Source organism: Mobula hypostoma, chromosome 8 (genome assembly GCF_963921235.1).
Source record: "Mobula hypostoma chromosome 8, sMobHyp1.1, whole genome shotgun sequence".
NCBI classification, from domain to species: domain Eukaryota; kingdom Metazoa; phylum Chordata; class Chondrichthyes; order Myliobatiformes; family Myliobatidae; genus Mobula; species Mobula hypostoma.
The window spans coordinates 68,475,949-68,492,929 of NC_086104.1; the positions used below are offsets into that span (position 1 = coordinate 68,475,949).

The 16,981-nt window shown below is 40.1% G+C and overlaps 1 protein-coding gene across 7 annotated transcripts in view; it reads left to right on the plus strand.

Annotated features, from left to right (window-relative positions):
• LOC134350612 (N-acetyllactosaminide beta-1,3-N-acetylglucosaminyltransferase 2-like) overlaps nt 1–16,540 on the plus strand; it is a 60,485-nt gene extending 43,945 nt beyond the window's left edge. For 4 of the 7 annotated variants that reach the window (XM_063056070.1, XM_063056065.1, XM_063056069.1 and 1 more), the window contains one exon: nt 14,370–16,540. In XM_063056070.1, coding sequence (XP_062912140.1) covers nt 14,380–15,567 — 1,188 coding nt within the window. In that variant the 5' untranslated portion in view covers nt 14,370–14,379 and the 3' untranslated portion in view covers nt 15,568–16,540. Of the gene's footprint in view, nt 1–10,276; nt 10,387–14,369 lie in introns of all 7 variants that reach the window. The other 3 variants (XM_063056066.1, XM_063056067.1, XM_063056068.1) reach the window with 2 other exon arrangements.
• The last annotated feature ends 441 nt before the right edge of the window (nt 16,541–16,981 follow it).

Below are 16,981 nucleotides of genomic sequence, written 5' to 3' on the forward strand. Positions count from 1 at the left end.
TGCTGAAATTCAGAAGGATGAGGGGAGATCTCATTGAAATCTTTCGAATATGGAAAGGCCTAGACAGAGTAGATGTGGAAAGGATGTTTCCTATGGTGGGAGAATCTAGGACAAGAGGGCATAGCCTCAGGATACAGGGGCGCTCTTTCAAAACAGATGCGGAGAAATTTCTTTAGCCAAAGGGTGGTGAATTTGTGGAATTTGTTGCCACATGCAGCTGTGGAGGCCAGGTTGTTTGGTGTATTTAAGGCAGAGATTGATAGGTTCTTGATTGGATATGGCATCAAAGGTTACGGGGAGAAGGCCAGGAACTGGGGTTGAGGAGAAGGAAAATGGATCAGCCATGATTGAATGGCGGAGCAGACTCAATGGGCCAGATGGCCTAATTCTGCTCCTGTATCTTATGGTCTTATGATATAAATATCTCTACTATGGCCCCGCCAATTTCTGCACTTGCCTCCTGTAGAGTCCAAGGGAATACCTTGCCACGCCCTGGGAATTTATCGACCCTGATTTGCCTAAAGGCATCAAACACCTCCTCCTCTGTAAGCTGTAAAGGGTCCCTGAAGTTGATGCCACTTTGCCTCACTTCTATGGATTCTGTGCCCATCTCCTGAGTAAATACAGATGCAAAAAAATTTAATTAAGAGCTCCCCCATCACTTTTGGCTCCACACAGGATTACCATTCTGATCTTCCAGAGGACCAATTTTGTCCCTTACAATCCTTTGTTCCGAACATAGCTGTAGAAACCCTTTAGGATTCTCCTTCACCTTGTCTCCTTGGGCAACCTCATGCCTTCTTTTAGCCCTCCTGATTTCTTAAGTGTTCTCTGCATTTCTTGCACTTCATAAGCACCCTATTTGTTCTGACCTGCCTGTACCTGCTATACAACTTTTTTTTCTTAACAAGGGCCTCCATGTCTGCTGAAAACCAAGGTTCTCTACAGTTGTTATCTTTACATTTTATTCTGACATGCACATACAAGCTTTGTACTCTCAAAATTTCACTTCTGAAGGCCTCCCACTTACCATAAGACATAGGAGCAGAATTAGGCCATTTGGCCCATTGAGTCTGCTCTGCCATTCAATCATGGCTGATCCCTTTCTACCTGCCTCCTCAGCCCCACTCCCTGGCCTTCTCCCCGTAACCTTTGATGGCAGGGCTAATCAATAACTTACCAATCTCTACTTTAAATACACCCTGCCTGTGGTAACAAATTCGACAAATTCACCACCCTCTGGCTAAAGAAATTTCTCCGCAACTTTTATATGGTGCCTTCTTGTCCTAGACTCCCCCGTCATGGGAAATATCCTTTCCTCATCTACTCCCTTGGCCTTTCAATATTCAAAATGTTTCAATGAGATCCCCTCCATCCTTCTAAATTCCAGCAAGTACAGGCCCAGAGCCATCAAATATTCCTCATATGACAACTTTTTCATTCCCAGAATCATCCTTTGAACTGCCTCTGAACCCTCTCCAATGCCATCATATCTTTTCTTTGATAAGGACCCCAAAACTCTTCACAATTCTCAATACTTATATGGTCACCAGTGCCTTACCAAGTACACCTTTGCCAGAAAATAGCATGCTTCACTTGCAAGATCATTTTGATACCATCAAAATTGGCCTTTCTCCAATTTAGAATCTCAATCTGCAGACCAGACCTGTCTTTTTGCATATTTATTTTGAAACTAATGTTATTGTGATCACTAGATGCAAAGTGTTCTCCTACACAAACTTCTGCCACCTGCCCTGCCTCATTCCCTAGTAGCAGATCAAGTATCTACGTACAGATTAAGGAAACTTTCCTGCGCACTTATGACAAAGTTTATCCCATCTTGTGCTTTTACAGTATGGGAGACCCAGTCAATATGTGGAAAGTTAAAAACACCAACTATAATATGTTTCATGCAACAGTCTGCAATCTCTCTGCAAATTTGTTCCTTTAAATCTCTCAGACCGTTGGGTGGTCTGTAATATAAGCCGCATTAATGTGGTCATACCTTTCTTATTCCTCAATTCCCCCATATTATTTCACTTTGCATGTACTCCGGTCTGTTCTGAGTGAGCACTGCCATGACATTATCCCTTTGTAGTAACAACACCCTTCCTCCTTTAATCCCCCTTGCTTTGTCATGTCTAAAACAAAGGAATCCCAGAACATTGAGCTGCCAGTCCTGCCCCTCCTGCAACCAAGTCTCACTAGTGGCTGCAATATCATAATTCCATGTGTTGATCCATGCCCTGAGCTCATTTGCCTTAACTATGATACTTCTTGCATTGAAATACATACAGCTCAGGACACAAGTCACACCACGGTCAACCTTTTGATTCCTGACTTTGACCAATTCCTGACCAGGTCCTACAAACATCTGCCTCCACAACCTCTCCACTAACTGTTTTGGCACTCTGGTTCCCATTCCCTGCAACTCTAGTTTAAACCCCACCGTACAGCGTTAGCAAACCTTCCTGCTAGGATATTGGTCCCCCTCCAGTTCAGGTGCAAACTGTCTCTTCTGTACAGGTCTGACCTTCCCTGGAAGAGAGCTTAATGATCCAAATATCTTATGCTCTCCCTCCTACACCAACTCCTTAGTCACATATTAAATTGTATACTATTTCTATTTTACTATTTCCGGCTTCACTAGCATGTGGTATGGGTAGCTATCCTAAGATTACAACCCTGGAGATCCTGCCCTTTAACTCCCTGAGCTCCCTTTGCAGAACCTTGCCACTTGTCCAACCCATGTCATTGGTACCTGCATGGACCACAGTCTTTGGCTGTTCACCCTCCCACTTCAGAATGCTGAGGACTCGATCTGAGATATCCCAGAACCTGGCATCTGGGAGGAACATCGCATCCGGGAATCTCGTTCTTGTCCACAGAGCCTCCTTTCTGTTCCCCTAACTAAAGAATCTTCTATCACCACAGCTCACCTCTTCTCCCTCCTTCAGTTCTGAATCACAGAGTCGGTCTTGGTGCCAGAGATCTGACCGCTGTGACTTTCCTCTGCTAGGCCATTCATCCCAACAGTATCCAAAGTGATGCCCGTTGTTTAAGGGGATGGCTACAAGGGTGCATTGTACTGGTTGTTTAAGCACTTTCCCCTTCCTGACTGTCTTTCAGGTTCCTGTTTTCCTGCTCCTTGGATGTAATTACCTCTCTATATGTTGTATCTATCACACTGTCAGCCTCCCAAATGATCCAGAGTACAAATTCTCCACTCTAACTATGGCCGCTCTGCTTGACCCTACCTTGCTTTAATTTGTTCTTGTCAATCGATCCAGAACATTGATTGCCTGCGCTGCTCAAAGCTCCAAAACTGCTGCAAGTCGCTGCTTTTTCATCTCGGATCAGTGAACCTGAGTGAAACTCTTGTCTTCTCAGGCTTCCTATCTCTTTGGCTGCTATCTGTGAGCAGGGAGGCAAGGTTAGCATTTCAATTCTACTTTACTGTAACGTAGTGGTTTCTTATGTTATTTTTAGACTCTGTATCCACCAAAATATCTAAGCATCATAAGTCAGAGGAGCAGAATAGGCTCCTGAATATCAGCTCTGTCACTATGCTTCCATACTGCTTTTATTTTGAATACTGAACAAAGATGAGCACTGTGGTTAATTGTTTGATTGAATTGATATGCACTAAGTGCATGGCACAAAGCCTCTTTTTTAAATTGCAATATTTGTAACCTAAATGTCTTGCCACTTCAGTTCTGGCAAATATTCAACGAACACTTGACAGTTTGCTGAATGGGGTACCTTTGCAGTGGGTAAAGTGATTTGTTCCCATGCCTTTTCAGCTTTAGTTATTTTTGTCCGATGAACTCACAGATGCTCTTCCAGCAAATTCTTAAGGGAATTTTTTAAAATCTCAAACTTGCCTATTAATCTAGTTGGAATTAATTCCTTCATTTCTGCAGTTGTTTTTTCAAGAGTCCAGATAGATTTCATATCCTGGTGTCCAGGCGAATAGATTGCTCTCAAACACAGCACACTTGTGCCCTGAAATTGTACGCAATTTACAGGTAGTTTCCCTTTCTTGACCCCCTTAAAATCAAATCTTGCTGGTGGTTATTCATTGGTGCCTTTCATTGTTTTGAACTTGGGAGCATTTCTGCAGTGTATCTGCACTGCTCTGCTTACCCCAATATTAATTTTTCTTTCATTGTCCTACTTATTCCCTTCCTGCCATTTCCCATTCTGAAATATACCTTTTGCAGTGTCAAAACAATGCAGAAATACCATGAATAATTTCTTTCATTTTCCTGAGTTGCCTCCATATGTGTAATATCCAGTGCAATGATTTTTAAATGCAGTCGCCGTTGCAGCGAAGTCCAGCAGGAAACTTGAATGTAAGCTCCTGCAAAAATCAATTTTATTTTTGTTGTACAGAATTAGATCATGGTAAATGGGTGAGTTAACAAAATATTCAGTATCATTTGAAAATGTGATCCAGGGTAACATATAATATGTGTGTTGGAAGACAATGCCCCCCTCTATGCTGTCCCTTGAATTCAGATTTCTGTATACACTTACACACTTCTCAGCATTGCTACACGTGCTTGATAATGCCCCTCCATGTCACTTATCCCCTAGTGGACTTTGTTTCCTCAAAACTGCTCTCTTCTGTCATCTCCCCCAAAGCTTTATTTTGCTTTACTACAATACACTAAATTTCATGAGATATTTTTGCAAAATCATTGTCTGTGTCTCCATGAGCTATATGATACAAATGCATAAAACTGCAGATTGATATTTTTATTCCTGGCTGAGATCGTTGCACTTTGATGCAACTCCTACTTGAATTTGAATTTGCCACAAAATAAACGTTTAAAATAGTTGAGTGTAGCAAATGACAGTAATTAATTTGTACAAAATTGCTACTTCATCCCCTTTTTGGTGCATGATTGCTTCAGAAATCTCTGAATTCTGAACACTAAGGCCGTGAGGCTGCCCCTTGCTGCTGTGTTTCAAATCTAAAAACACTGACGATTTGCCCCACTGATATGATGAACTGAATACTGTCTATAATATTGTCTATTGAATACCAAGGTTTTGGGCCTGCTCTGGGGATTTGGTTCAGATTGTTGTTCCTCACTAACGTTGTTGCATGATTTGTTTTCACAAGATCACAAAACAAAGGACCATTCAGCCCATCGAGTCTGCTCTGCCACTCCACCATGAACTAAACTATTCTCCCATCTAGTTCTAATTTCCAGCTTTTTCCCCATATCCCTTGATACCCTGACTAATTAGATACCTATCAGTCTCCTTAAACACCCTCAATGATCGGGCCTCCACAGATGTATGTGGCAACGAATTCCATAAATCTGTGACCTTCTGGCTAAAAAAATTTCTCCTCATCTCTGTTTTAAATGGGTACCCTCTAATTCTAAGACTGTGGCCTCTTGTCCTGGACTCACCCACCACGGGAAATAGCCTTTCCACATCTACTCTGTCCAACCCTTCCAACATTGGAAATGTTTCTGTGAGATCCCCTCTCATTCTTCTATACTCTAATAAACACAGTCCAAGAGCCAACAAACGCTCCTCATATGTTAGCCCCTGCATTTCAGGAATCATCCTCGTAAATCTTCTCTGAACTCTCTCCGACATCAAAACATCCCTTCTCAGATAGGGGGCCCAAAACTGCACACAGTATTCCAAATGAAGTCTCAGCAGTGCCCCATAGAGCCTCATCAACACCTCCTTCCTCTTATACACTATTCCTCTTGAAATGAATGCCAACGTAGCATTCGCTTTTCTTACTGCCAATCCAACCTGGTGGTTTTTTTCCCTCTCTTTCTCTGTATGCATTGGGAGTTGGTAATTTTAAAAATTTAGGTTCTTTTGGGTTCCTTGCCTTACGTCTGTCTGTAAGCAAATAAATCTCAAGGTTGTACTTGAGTCTTTGAATCTTTGAAATCTGATGTGGATGATAAGGCCTATGTGAAATCCGTAGGTTTGCCATGGGCCAAGCACCAAGTAATGAGTGCGCAGTCTGAGAGGTGATGCACTCTTTCTGTTGTTTATTGAGCTTTTTGCCCACTGTGCTTTTTGGCATTGTTGGTCTTTTCTTTTGAGGTAATACAATGTTAATGCCTTTTGTTGGCTGGAGTGAGACAACTCTTCCTGTTTGGCTTCCCGTACCTTAAAGGATTTTTTTTTGTAGATTTTGCATTTAAGTATTTGCAAACAGATGAATAAACTCCTCTTGGGCTTCCAGCCGGGTGCAAGTATTAATTATAACTGACATTTCAATGACAAACTCTGTTATTGATGCCTGGCATCTGATTGCAGAATTTATTATCAATACTTGTATTTGTCTGGAAGACTGAGAAGAGTTTATTCGCTGGGAAAACACTAGATCCTTTTTCATTTATTCGTAAGTAGATATACTGTCACACTGTAGAATTCCCATGAGATGGGTTTTCGAGCCCACTAGGGTAAAGCTAGTTCTAGATTGGGTGTTGGACAATGAAACCAGTTTTATTTGGGAGCTTAAGGTATAGGAACTCTTTGGAGGCATTTGTTGTAATATGGTAGAATTCACCCTGCAGTTTGAGAGGGAGCAGATAAAACTGGATGTATTGGTATTACAATAGAGTAAAGGGAAATACAGATGCCTGAAAGAGGAACTGCCCAAAATTGATAGGAAGAGGGAAGTGAATAGCAGGGTTGAGAGTAGAGCAGAAATAGCTGAAGTTTCTAGTAATTCAGAAAGCACAGGATTGGTTATTCCAAAGAAAATGAAGCATCCTAAGGGGAGGATGAGACAACTGTGGCTGACAGGGGAAGTCAAAGACAGCATAAGACAAAAGAGAGGGCATACAATAGATCCGAAATTAGTGGGAAGCTTGAGGATTGGGAAACTTAAAAAAAACAAAAGACAACTATAAAAATATTAAGGGAGAGAAAGATGAAATATGAAGGTAAGTTAGCCAATAATATAAAAGAAAATATCAAAAGATTAGACAGGCAGATGTTAGCACTAGACTGCTGGAGAGATAGTAGTGGACTATGAAGAGATAGTGGATATTTGCTGAATAAGTATTTTGCATCAGTTTTCACTGTGAAGACTCCATCAGGATGCCCAAAACTCCAGAGAGGGAACAAAAATGAGTGCAGTTTCTATTACTCAGGAAAAGATGCTTGCTAAGCAGAAAGATCTTAAGGTAGACAAGTCACTTGGACCAGATGGACTACACCCCAGTAGTAACTGTGGAGATTTTCAGGAATTTTGAGCTTCTGGAATGGTTCTGGAGGGCTGTAAGATTGCACGTACCGCACAACTCTTCTATCTCCTGGGATATTTAGTGGCCAGGGGGAAATCTTGTCTGGAAAAGCTTGGTGGAATTTTGAGGATAGATGGATAGCCAATTGATGTTTATTTGAATTTCCAGAAGGTCTTTGACAAGGTGCTGCACGTGAGGGTGCTTAATAAGATGAGAGCCCATGTTATTACAGGAAAGATACTAGCATGGATTAAGCATTGTCTGACTTGCAGGAGGCAGAGTGGGAATAAAAGGGGCCTTTTCTGGTTGGCTGCTTGTGACTAGTGGTGTTCCACACAGGTTGATGTTGGATCTGTTACTTTTCATGGTGTATGTTAATAATGTGGATGACAGAATTGATGGCTTTGTGGTTAAGTTTGCCGATGATGATATGAAGATTGGTGGAGGGGCAGGTAGTAACTGTCGAGGAAGCAGGGAGTCTACAGAAGGACTTGGACAGATTGGGCGAATGGGCAAATAGAATATGGTATAGGGAGGTCTATGATCATGCAGTTTGATAGAAGGAATAAAGGCGTATATTATTTTCTCCACAGGAAGCAAGTTCAGAAATTGGAGGTGCAGAGGGACTTGGAAGGCCTAGTGCAGGATTCCTTAAAGGTTAACTTGTAGTTGAGTGGACAGTAAGGAAGGCAAATATAATGTTGGCATTCATTTCAAGAGGACTAGAATATAAAAACAAGTGTCATGCTGAGGCTTTATCAGGCATTGGTCAGACCATATATGAAGCATTGAGCAGTTTTGGGTCCAATATCTAAGAAAATATGTGCTGACATTGGAGAGGGTTCAGAGGAGGTTTATGAGAATGATTTGGAAATGAAAGGATTAACATATGAGGAGTGTTTGATGGCTCTGAGTAATCAAGAGTGAGGGGGGATCTGATTGAAACCTCCTGAATATTGAAACACTGAGATAGAGTGGATATGGAAAGATGTTTCAAATAGTGTGAGAGTCCAGGACCAGAGGGTGGAGTCTCAGAATCAAAGGATGTCCCTTTAGAACAGAGATGAGAGGAATTTGTTTAGCCAGAGGGTGGAGGCCAAGTCTTTGGGTGTGTTTAAAGGAGAAGGGGATGGGCACTTGGTTAGTCAGAACATCAAAGGTTATGGGAAAAAGGCACAGAGAATGGTGTTGAGGGAAATAATTCAGCCATGAGTGAATGGCAGAGGAGACTCAATAGGCCAGATAGCCTAATTCTGCTCCTATGTCTAGTGGTTTCCAAGTACGTTGTGTACCTGACAGTCTCAGTAACCTAACTGATACCATTGTAGATTCCTTTGTTAAGATTTAAAACCAATGTTTTTAATTGAACTCATCACTTAAAATCATTATGTAAAATAAAGTACCATTATATTGTGATTACTATTTTCAAAAGGCACGTTAACAAAAATACTGTATAAAGAAACCTTTCTGAATACTATAACTGTAATTAGCTATTCCCTTGTTGGTTCTTCAAGACACTGTTGCAGAAAACATCTTTTATACTCCATGAATTCATCCTCCGTGCAATTACTGCTAGCAGAATTTATATTCAGATTTAAACCTGCCCCCTCCTCTATAGTTATTGTACTACCTCTGTTGCATGTGTCTCTAATTCCCTGATTTTTACCATGATTTACATAACTTTTATTGCTGATTGCCTGCAGACAATCTTGATCATTTTTTGCTGCCCCATGCTGTTTCTTGGCTCCACCCATAATTACTTTATTTGTGCGTTTTCTGATGCTTTTACTTGATTACTTTAATCCCCATTTCTTTACCAGAGCTCCTCTTTCTCCTTTACAATTTTGTCCATCCCTTCACAAATTCTATATCTTGATGTTTGGACAAGTTTTCCACAGAGGAACTTGAAATGAGTGGTTGATGTGGTCTTTCTCCAGTATGGAAATTGAGTACTCTTCCCACAGAGGAATTTTCTTAACTCTTTGTTATTAGCAGAATTTAAGGCTAGGAGTGATGCCTGATGCTGATTTCCACAGAAGCTTAGCATTAAATATCTGGCAAACCTGCAGTTTTATTAAAAGGTTCTTGATGAACAGATACAGAACAATACAGCCCAGGAACCCTTTGATCCACAATATCTGTGCTTAACATGATACCAGATTAAACTCATTCTCTTCTGCCCGTATGTTATCCGTACCCCTCCATTCCCTGCATATAATGTGTCTAAGAACTACTTAAACATCACCATCGAATCTGCTTCCACCAGTACTGTTCCTGGCACCTTCCACTCTATACAGTGAAATATATCTCATTACATACTGTATCTCTTTAAAATCTATCCCTCTCTCACTTTGGATGCATATTCTCTTCTTCTTGACATTTCTGCCCTGCGAGAATGATTCTGACCATCAACCCTTCTAAGGCTCTACCCTCAGCTCCATAGCTCCAGGAAAAGCAGCTCAAGCTTGTCCCACCTCTCCTTACAGCTCGGAGCTTCTAATCCTGGGAAACATCTTCGGCACTCTTTACAAAGTCTTCACATCCTTCCTGCAACATACCCTCCGCAGTAGGCCACGATTGTGCGAAAGACCAATTTCTTTGCCATTGAACATTAATGATATTTATTCCAATGCACCATTTTAATGGCTTCTTTTCAAAAAGTACTTTATAATTGGCTGATCAGAAATTTTAATGTTGCACGATGGAGAGCATGGAACAAATGCCAAGAGCTGAGAGCTCACTATCTTTATTATTTTTATCACCACCTTTAAAATCTTTTTAGTTCTATTTTTACCTCTGAAATACTTAACACTGCTTAAAGCAAACTGTCCTTTGCCAAGGAAATGTGGAGTGATCCCATGATTTTTCCTTTTACTGTTCTAGTTTCAGCTGTTTTTTTTGTTTTGTAAAGTTTTGTCACTTTTGCTACACTGGTGCTGCAGATTCTTGCACTTAAAGTTTTAAAGTTTTTGACTTGGAGATTTAAGAGGTTTTACTCAGCGTAACAAATATTTTAATTATTTTATTTGGAATCCTAGATGTTGATGTTATTGGACTGCTTTGTCAGAATGAGATGAACAGAGAGTGGAGAATTTTCTTGTTTCTGTCTGCTGGCAGCTGGACATTGCCCAAGTGAAATGCCAGAAATGTAAGTTCAGCACTAATTAGAAAGAATTTCTAAAATCCTAATGAACTATGCTAAGGAATTTTTACATTTAATGTTGATGGGAATTGGGGAGAGCATTTCCTGAGGCTTTGAGTTCAGGTGAATGCAATTCATTGGCTCAGGGTTATTGCCATTTCCAGTGGAACCGTAAATATTATAATGACATGACAGAAAAGACATGCCAATTGTGGATGCAAGTCCCACAACTGTCTGAAAGGAGTTTGTACTTTCTCCCCATGACTGTATGGGGCTCCCTCAGTTGCTTTGGTTTCCTCCAACATTCCCAAGACACAAGAGTCAATAAGTTGTGGACATGCTATGTTGCTGCCAGAAGCATGGCGATGCATTTCACCTTGTGTTTTGATGTGCACGTGACAAATAAAGCCTATCTTTACCTTTATAGATTTTTAAAGTTTTCTTTTAATTTGCTTTTTTCCTCAGTTTCCATTTTTGTTTCTTTGTATTTTCAGAGAAAAATGCAGAGGAATATAATCCACAGTGTTGGAAAGAAAATCACATTTTTTCCCTGCAGGCAGTAGAAGGAAATAACTTGATGCTTTCAGTGCATTACTTCCCCTCCCATTGATTTAGGAAGGCATCCCTGCTTCTGGTTCCCAAAGCTTGTGACATTCCATTTTAATTTTTAGGCAGGTTGTTTGTAATGTGCTGAATACACTCTCCCTGGTTTCATTTGAGTGCTTGATGATACATTACAATTCTCTGCCTATTGGAAAGAACAGCTTGTTTACCTTCATCTGTTGTATTTTATGCATTGTCAGCTCCTTTGGTGTAACATTTTTGCTCACTGTCTCCATTTGTAAAATGGGTTATTTGCATAGAAGATTCATGGCTCTCCATGTGTTTGTTCAGTGGTGTATTATCTCACTGAACCTTGGAGCCTGTTGTTCCTTGGCTGAAAGGCATGTATTTTAATTTTCAGGTGTGATGTCTAAATTTCCGTGTGTCATTAACCAGTTCTTCTAATACCTTGTATCTGTCTGTAAGATCCTGGATGATAGCCAGTAAGCTAAAGTAACTACTCTTTCAGCAAATACAAGAACTTGCAGGCAGAAGGGAAAAAAGAGAATTTGGTTTTTTGGGTGTGCCAACAGATGTAAGTTGAACCCATTTGGTCTTTCTTTCTGAGGCAGTTTCTCAGGATTGAGGAGGATTTGTTTTCACTCCTGAGAGTTTTGGGACGACCAATGAAATGCATTGTGGGACCTGGATATTTTTGCCACAGCTGCAGTGAGTGATTAATAGGATTTGAAGTGGTTAATTTGAACTCGTTCACAATACTGGGCTGTTCTGTACTCCTGATCTGTGACCTCAAAATCCTCAACAGTGCACTGAAAATGCTGCCTTCACTTTGAACATTCATTGGGAATGGTTTGGCAAGTGTCATTGAGAATGTGGTACTTATTCCAAAAAGATTTTGAAAACCACCTTGAATCCCTCTCTTCACTTGGTAATCTCATTCCCACAATGGAGTTTCAAACTGTGTCTCAGGATTCTGGTATAGAACATGCCACTACATGGCCTGTCGAAAACAACTGGCTGAGTGTAATTAGCTCTTTGATGCTTGGGATGTTCCCCTTGAAACTGTAACATTAATTTGCTTATCCTTACGGCAGGTTGGAGGAACAGCGTTGGAAAGTATCTTTCAAATGCTTTCATGGTACCTACTGCAAGCAGTCAGGAGGAGAAAGGAAGGGATCACTGTTGTTGGGATTTGTACTTGGTTTGAAGTCTTGATCTGTGCAAATCCCTTTTTCTCAAGAGAACCTGAGTCACTGGAGGAACACGAAGCAACAAACTCTCTAGTTCTTAACTGGAGGAACCCCCTCAGCAGGTCAAGCAGCATCTGTGGAGGGGAAAGTAATTTCTGGCATTCCTGATGCAGGGTTTTGACCCAAAACATTTACTTTTTTTTTGTGCTCCCCCCCCCCCCCCCAAATCTAGCAGGAGCTGCTCAAGTCACCAAATTCCTCCAGCAGATTGTTTGCTGCTACCTAGGATTGCTCAGGCAGTGAAGATGTTGGAGAATTTCATTATCAACGTTCACCTGCACTGAGAGGCGATGCCCAAACTGTGGGAAACAGTCCATGGTTTGCAGGGTTTTCTTGTGGAATCTTACATTTAGAAGTTGATTTGTATAGCAGGGGGAAATTGGTAGAGAATCTTTTGTGGACAATAATTGCAAAATATGTCCATTGATAAGCTTCAGTGAATGAGGTGACAATGGAGCAGCTCAACTCTTGAGGATAGGATGACTGTTATTCTGGAATAGAGGCTGTGTTGCTTAAGTGGATCACTGTCTGTCTTGTCAATAAATTTCATTACACCAAGAAGTTTTTTTTAGAACTGAGTGAAGCTTATCAGTGATGAAGTCTGGAATAATGTCACTGGATGTCATGAGTGGATGGTAGAGGTATTGATCATCTTCTCGTTGACATAGTTGCACTGACATTATATGTCTTTTCGGCCAGCTGGTTGGTATAACAGCATTAATGCCATCACAAAACAAACACAAGGGGAAAAAAATTTTTTGTCAAATTTAAAGAGGATGTTTGTGTCTGATGGAGTCACAGTCTGCGGTGAGGTTGAGGAAGATCATGTGTGGTAGTTGCTCCTGCTTCCCACAACCACTTTGAGTTATTACATGGTGCAGACTGATCTTATCCATTGTTCCCTTTGGTGGGTTTCGGGGAGCAGCTTTCCCATCACTCTGAGAAAGCAGTTGAGGGGGATGACTCAATGACTCTATTAAATGGCAGAGAGATGCTGGGGTTTAATTTTTTTTTGAAGATGGTCATGATGACAGTGTTTCATGAAAGCAAATGGTACAAATCTTACAAGGGTTTTCCTTCCTATGTTACTGTATTCTGCTAAGTATATTTTTGCTAATCTGTGGTGTAAAAAATAAAAAGGATCTACCTAAAATTTTGTAATATTCAGAATAATAGCAGGTGCATTAATCCTTTTACGACTGTTGTACCAAGCTTGAGATGTTGGAGATGATTTTCTCTAGTTGTGCAGTGACCCATATCCTGTGCAGCAAACACAGTGTATTTGTCAGATCAAGTGAATCTGTGGTGAATAGAATTAATTTTCCCATGTAGAATCATGTAAATTTGTTCTGTGGGTTGTGAAACTTTGCAGAGGAGTTTGTTTCAGTAAAGGAAGGCCTCTGTTAACACTTGGAAATATTTCTTGGGAAGTACAGAAGGGGTGGAGATGAGAGAGCATATCCTCCTGTAGATGTTCATTATCCTTTCATATGATGGTTGCCAGCTGTGCTTTCACTTCTTTCAAGTTTACACTTTTTCTTTGCTACCTGAACTCCTGCTTCAGTTTGTGAGGAGTTTGTTGGAGCCGTATTTGTCTCCCTTCTCTGACCTTTGATACCAAGCTCTGGTAACCTGATTTCAGAGTGTAAGAATTGAAGTTTTATTCTGAGTGTTAAAATGGATTGTGACTCTGGATAGAAATACAAATAATGAATTGAAATTATCCACTTAGGAGTTCCTCATGGGTGTAGACCTATGGATTTAGTTACAGTCATGCGGCGGTTATTTCTGGAGACTGTTGGCACAACTTCTGGATTACTGTTTCAAGTACACCAACATGAAACTCACTGTGGCAGCTAGGAAATTTAAGTTCAAGTTATTATATTGTAGAAATATTTTTAAATGGATTTAGTAGTAGGAACCACGATATTACTAGACTGTTATAAAATCCTACCTGGCTCATGAGTTCATCAAGTCTGTCCTACATGAGACACCAGTCTTACCAAAGACTCTTAACCTGCCTCTTCAGTTGAGTAATTTCGGTGAACATTTGTCCATGAACCCTGGAATGACTAATACTTAGTCACCAACATTTTGGCAGCTATTCTGTCTAATAAGTATTAAAACAACTTCATGCTATTTCTATTTGGTAATTATTTCTTTTTTATTTTGCAGTTATGAAAAAATGAGTGTGGGACGCAAACGAACAAAGCTGGTTGTGATTATGATGATGGTAAATTTCTTCATTTATATCATGGTAGAGATTTCATGGAATGATCATGAAGACAAAAACTCAACCAAAAAGATGATAATTGCAGACAGTGTCTTTTGGAAGCAGGTGACGCATATTAAACCATTCTGGAATCGAGAACAGCACAAGTTAGATGAATTGTACAACCCTGTTACTGCTGCTCTACACAACAGAACTGTGATGGAGAACGTAAACATGACAAACATGTATACTTGTGAACCCAATACAAATTTAAAGGAGGAGATTAGTAACTTTGATAGTTTGCCGGACCGTTTCAAAGATTTTCTAACATACTTGCGATGTCGGAGCTATCCCTTAATAATCGACCAACCGACGAAATGCCAGAACAAGCCTGTGCTTCTGTTGGCTATAAAATCACTGGAATCGCACTTTGACAGAAGGCAAGCCATTCGTCAGTCCTGGGGAAGTGAAGTAACAATAAAAAATAAGACCATTGCAAGAATCTTTTTACTGGGCAGGTCTTCTGAAATAGATGACTTTCCCAACTTGTCGGATATGCTTCAGTTTGAGAGTAACCAACACAAAGATATTCTTCTGTGGGATTACAGAGACACATTCTTTAATCTGACACTAAAAGAAGTATTGTTTTTAGAATGGATAAGCAAATCCTGCTCCAATATTCAGTACATTTTTAAAGGAGATGATGATGTCTTTGTAAACACATTACAGATTATAGACTATATAGATGCATTGGGTAAGGATAAAGCAAAAGATCTGTTTATCGGTGATGTTATTACAAATGCAGGACCTCATCGAGAGAAGAAACTAAAGTACTATGTTCCCGAAAGCGTATTTGAAGGTGTGTATCCTCCCTATGCAGGTGGAGGTGGGTTTCTCTACTCTGGATACTTGGCAAAGAGACTTCATAATATTTCATATCAAGTAGCACTATATCCAATTGATGATGTGTATACTGGAATGTGCCTTCGAAAACTTGGCCTTGCTCCAGAGAAACACAAGGGATTCAGGACTTTTGATATTATGCAAAAAGACAGACAAATCACCTGTGCATACAAAAATTTAATATTAGTTCACAGCAGAAATCCTCAAGAAATGATCAGAATCTGGAGCAGGCTTCAGGATCCCCATTTGAAATGTTAGTCTGAAATACTATATGGGGGGAAAAATGGTTGAGGGCATTGATACCAGCTCCATTGGACACAGAGGGTCATCGGATTTTGCAGAGTTATAATCACTTTGTGATATTACGTTGCAATTGGGCTGTGCAAAATCTGTGTATGAAGGTTTCTCTCCAAGGATACCAGTTGTGAACCTCGAAAGTATTGTGGGTCCAAGGTCATCTGTATCGCTTAGTCAGGATTTGAATTTGTTGTGCTGATCAACCTGAATGCTACACTTCACTGAAAGCACAGAATGATTTTATGAATTTCACAATTTCCACCATTCTACTCTCTGTCTGATCTCCTGTGGAGGATTATTTGCGTTCTCTGTCAAAATGTATCCCAGGAGATGATTCTGGAGCCAATTGAAATAAGGTCTGGTGGGAATTGGAATTGCGTGCTTCACTCCGTACATGGTAGCCAAATAAAATGTGGGGCAGAAAAAGATGACAGAGTATTATCCTGGACAGTGTCAGCCATGAGTGTAATTATGTCTCTTTCAATCTTGTGCGAGCAGATTATTTTAGAGATTCACTATCAATTGTGTGTGATTATCTGTGCTGTACATCATGAAAGGGGATGTTTCATGTCTTCAAAGAAGAATGTAAATTAATTTTGTTTAATAAATCTAATTTCTGAATAGAAAGTCAATGCTATTTAAATTTTAGTGTGGGTGGCAAAAAATCCAGAAGTTTTGTAATAATTCTGGATTTGTACCAGATTATTTCCAATCTATTAAAGGTTGCTGGACTTGCTCCATAATATGTAAGCATGTGTGCTTCCTTGTGTTTTATGTGGAAAAGTGCCTGCCATTTTATTTATTCAGATCTAAGACCAAATTGTTTTTAAAATGGAACTATATACAATGTATTATTTTGTCTGTAAAACCTGTTAAATGTGACTTGTCTCTAAATAAACAGTTAATATAATCCTTGGCATCTTTCAAGATATACTCCTGAAGCATTTCTTTAAACCTGAGAGGGAAATGGCTGTAACTGCACATTACACAGATCTAACTCCCTCGGTAGTGGCTGCACATAGACCAACAAGTTAAACCAAGAGATACCCTGCTCTCTCCAACAGCTAATAAATGATGTTAAAATCATCCTAATCCACAAACCTTAAAACATCTCATCCTATTTCATCCTCAAAAAAATAGATGTAATGAATTTCAACTTTGTGGTTGCTGATTTGTAAACGGGGCCCTCAGTATGTGTGAAAGTGATGGGAGAAAAATGCTCCCTTTTCTGACTATTTATGACATCAGATTTTCACTATGTTGCAATTTTCTCGCAAGATGGTTGGAGATGCAGTTAGATCCCATTGATTTTACTGTGCAAGCTGTTAAGGATATTCAATTTTTGAGAGTTGTTGAATCTTCTCTTGGGATTTAT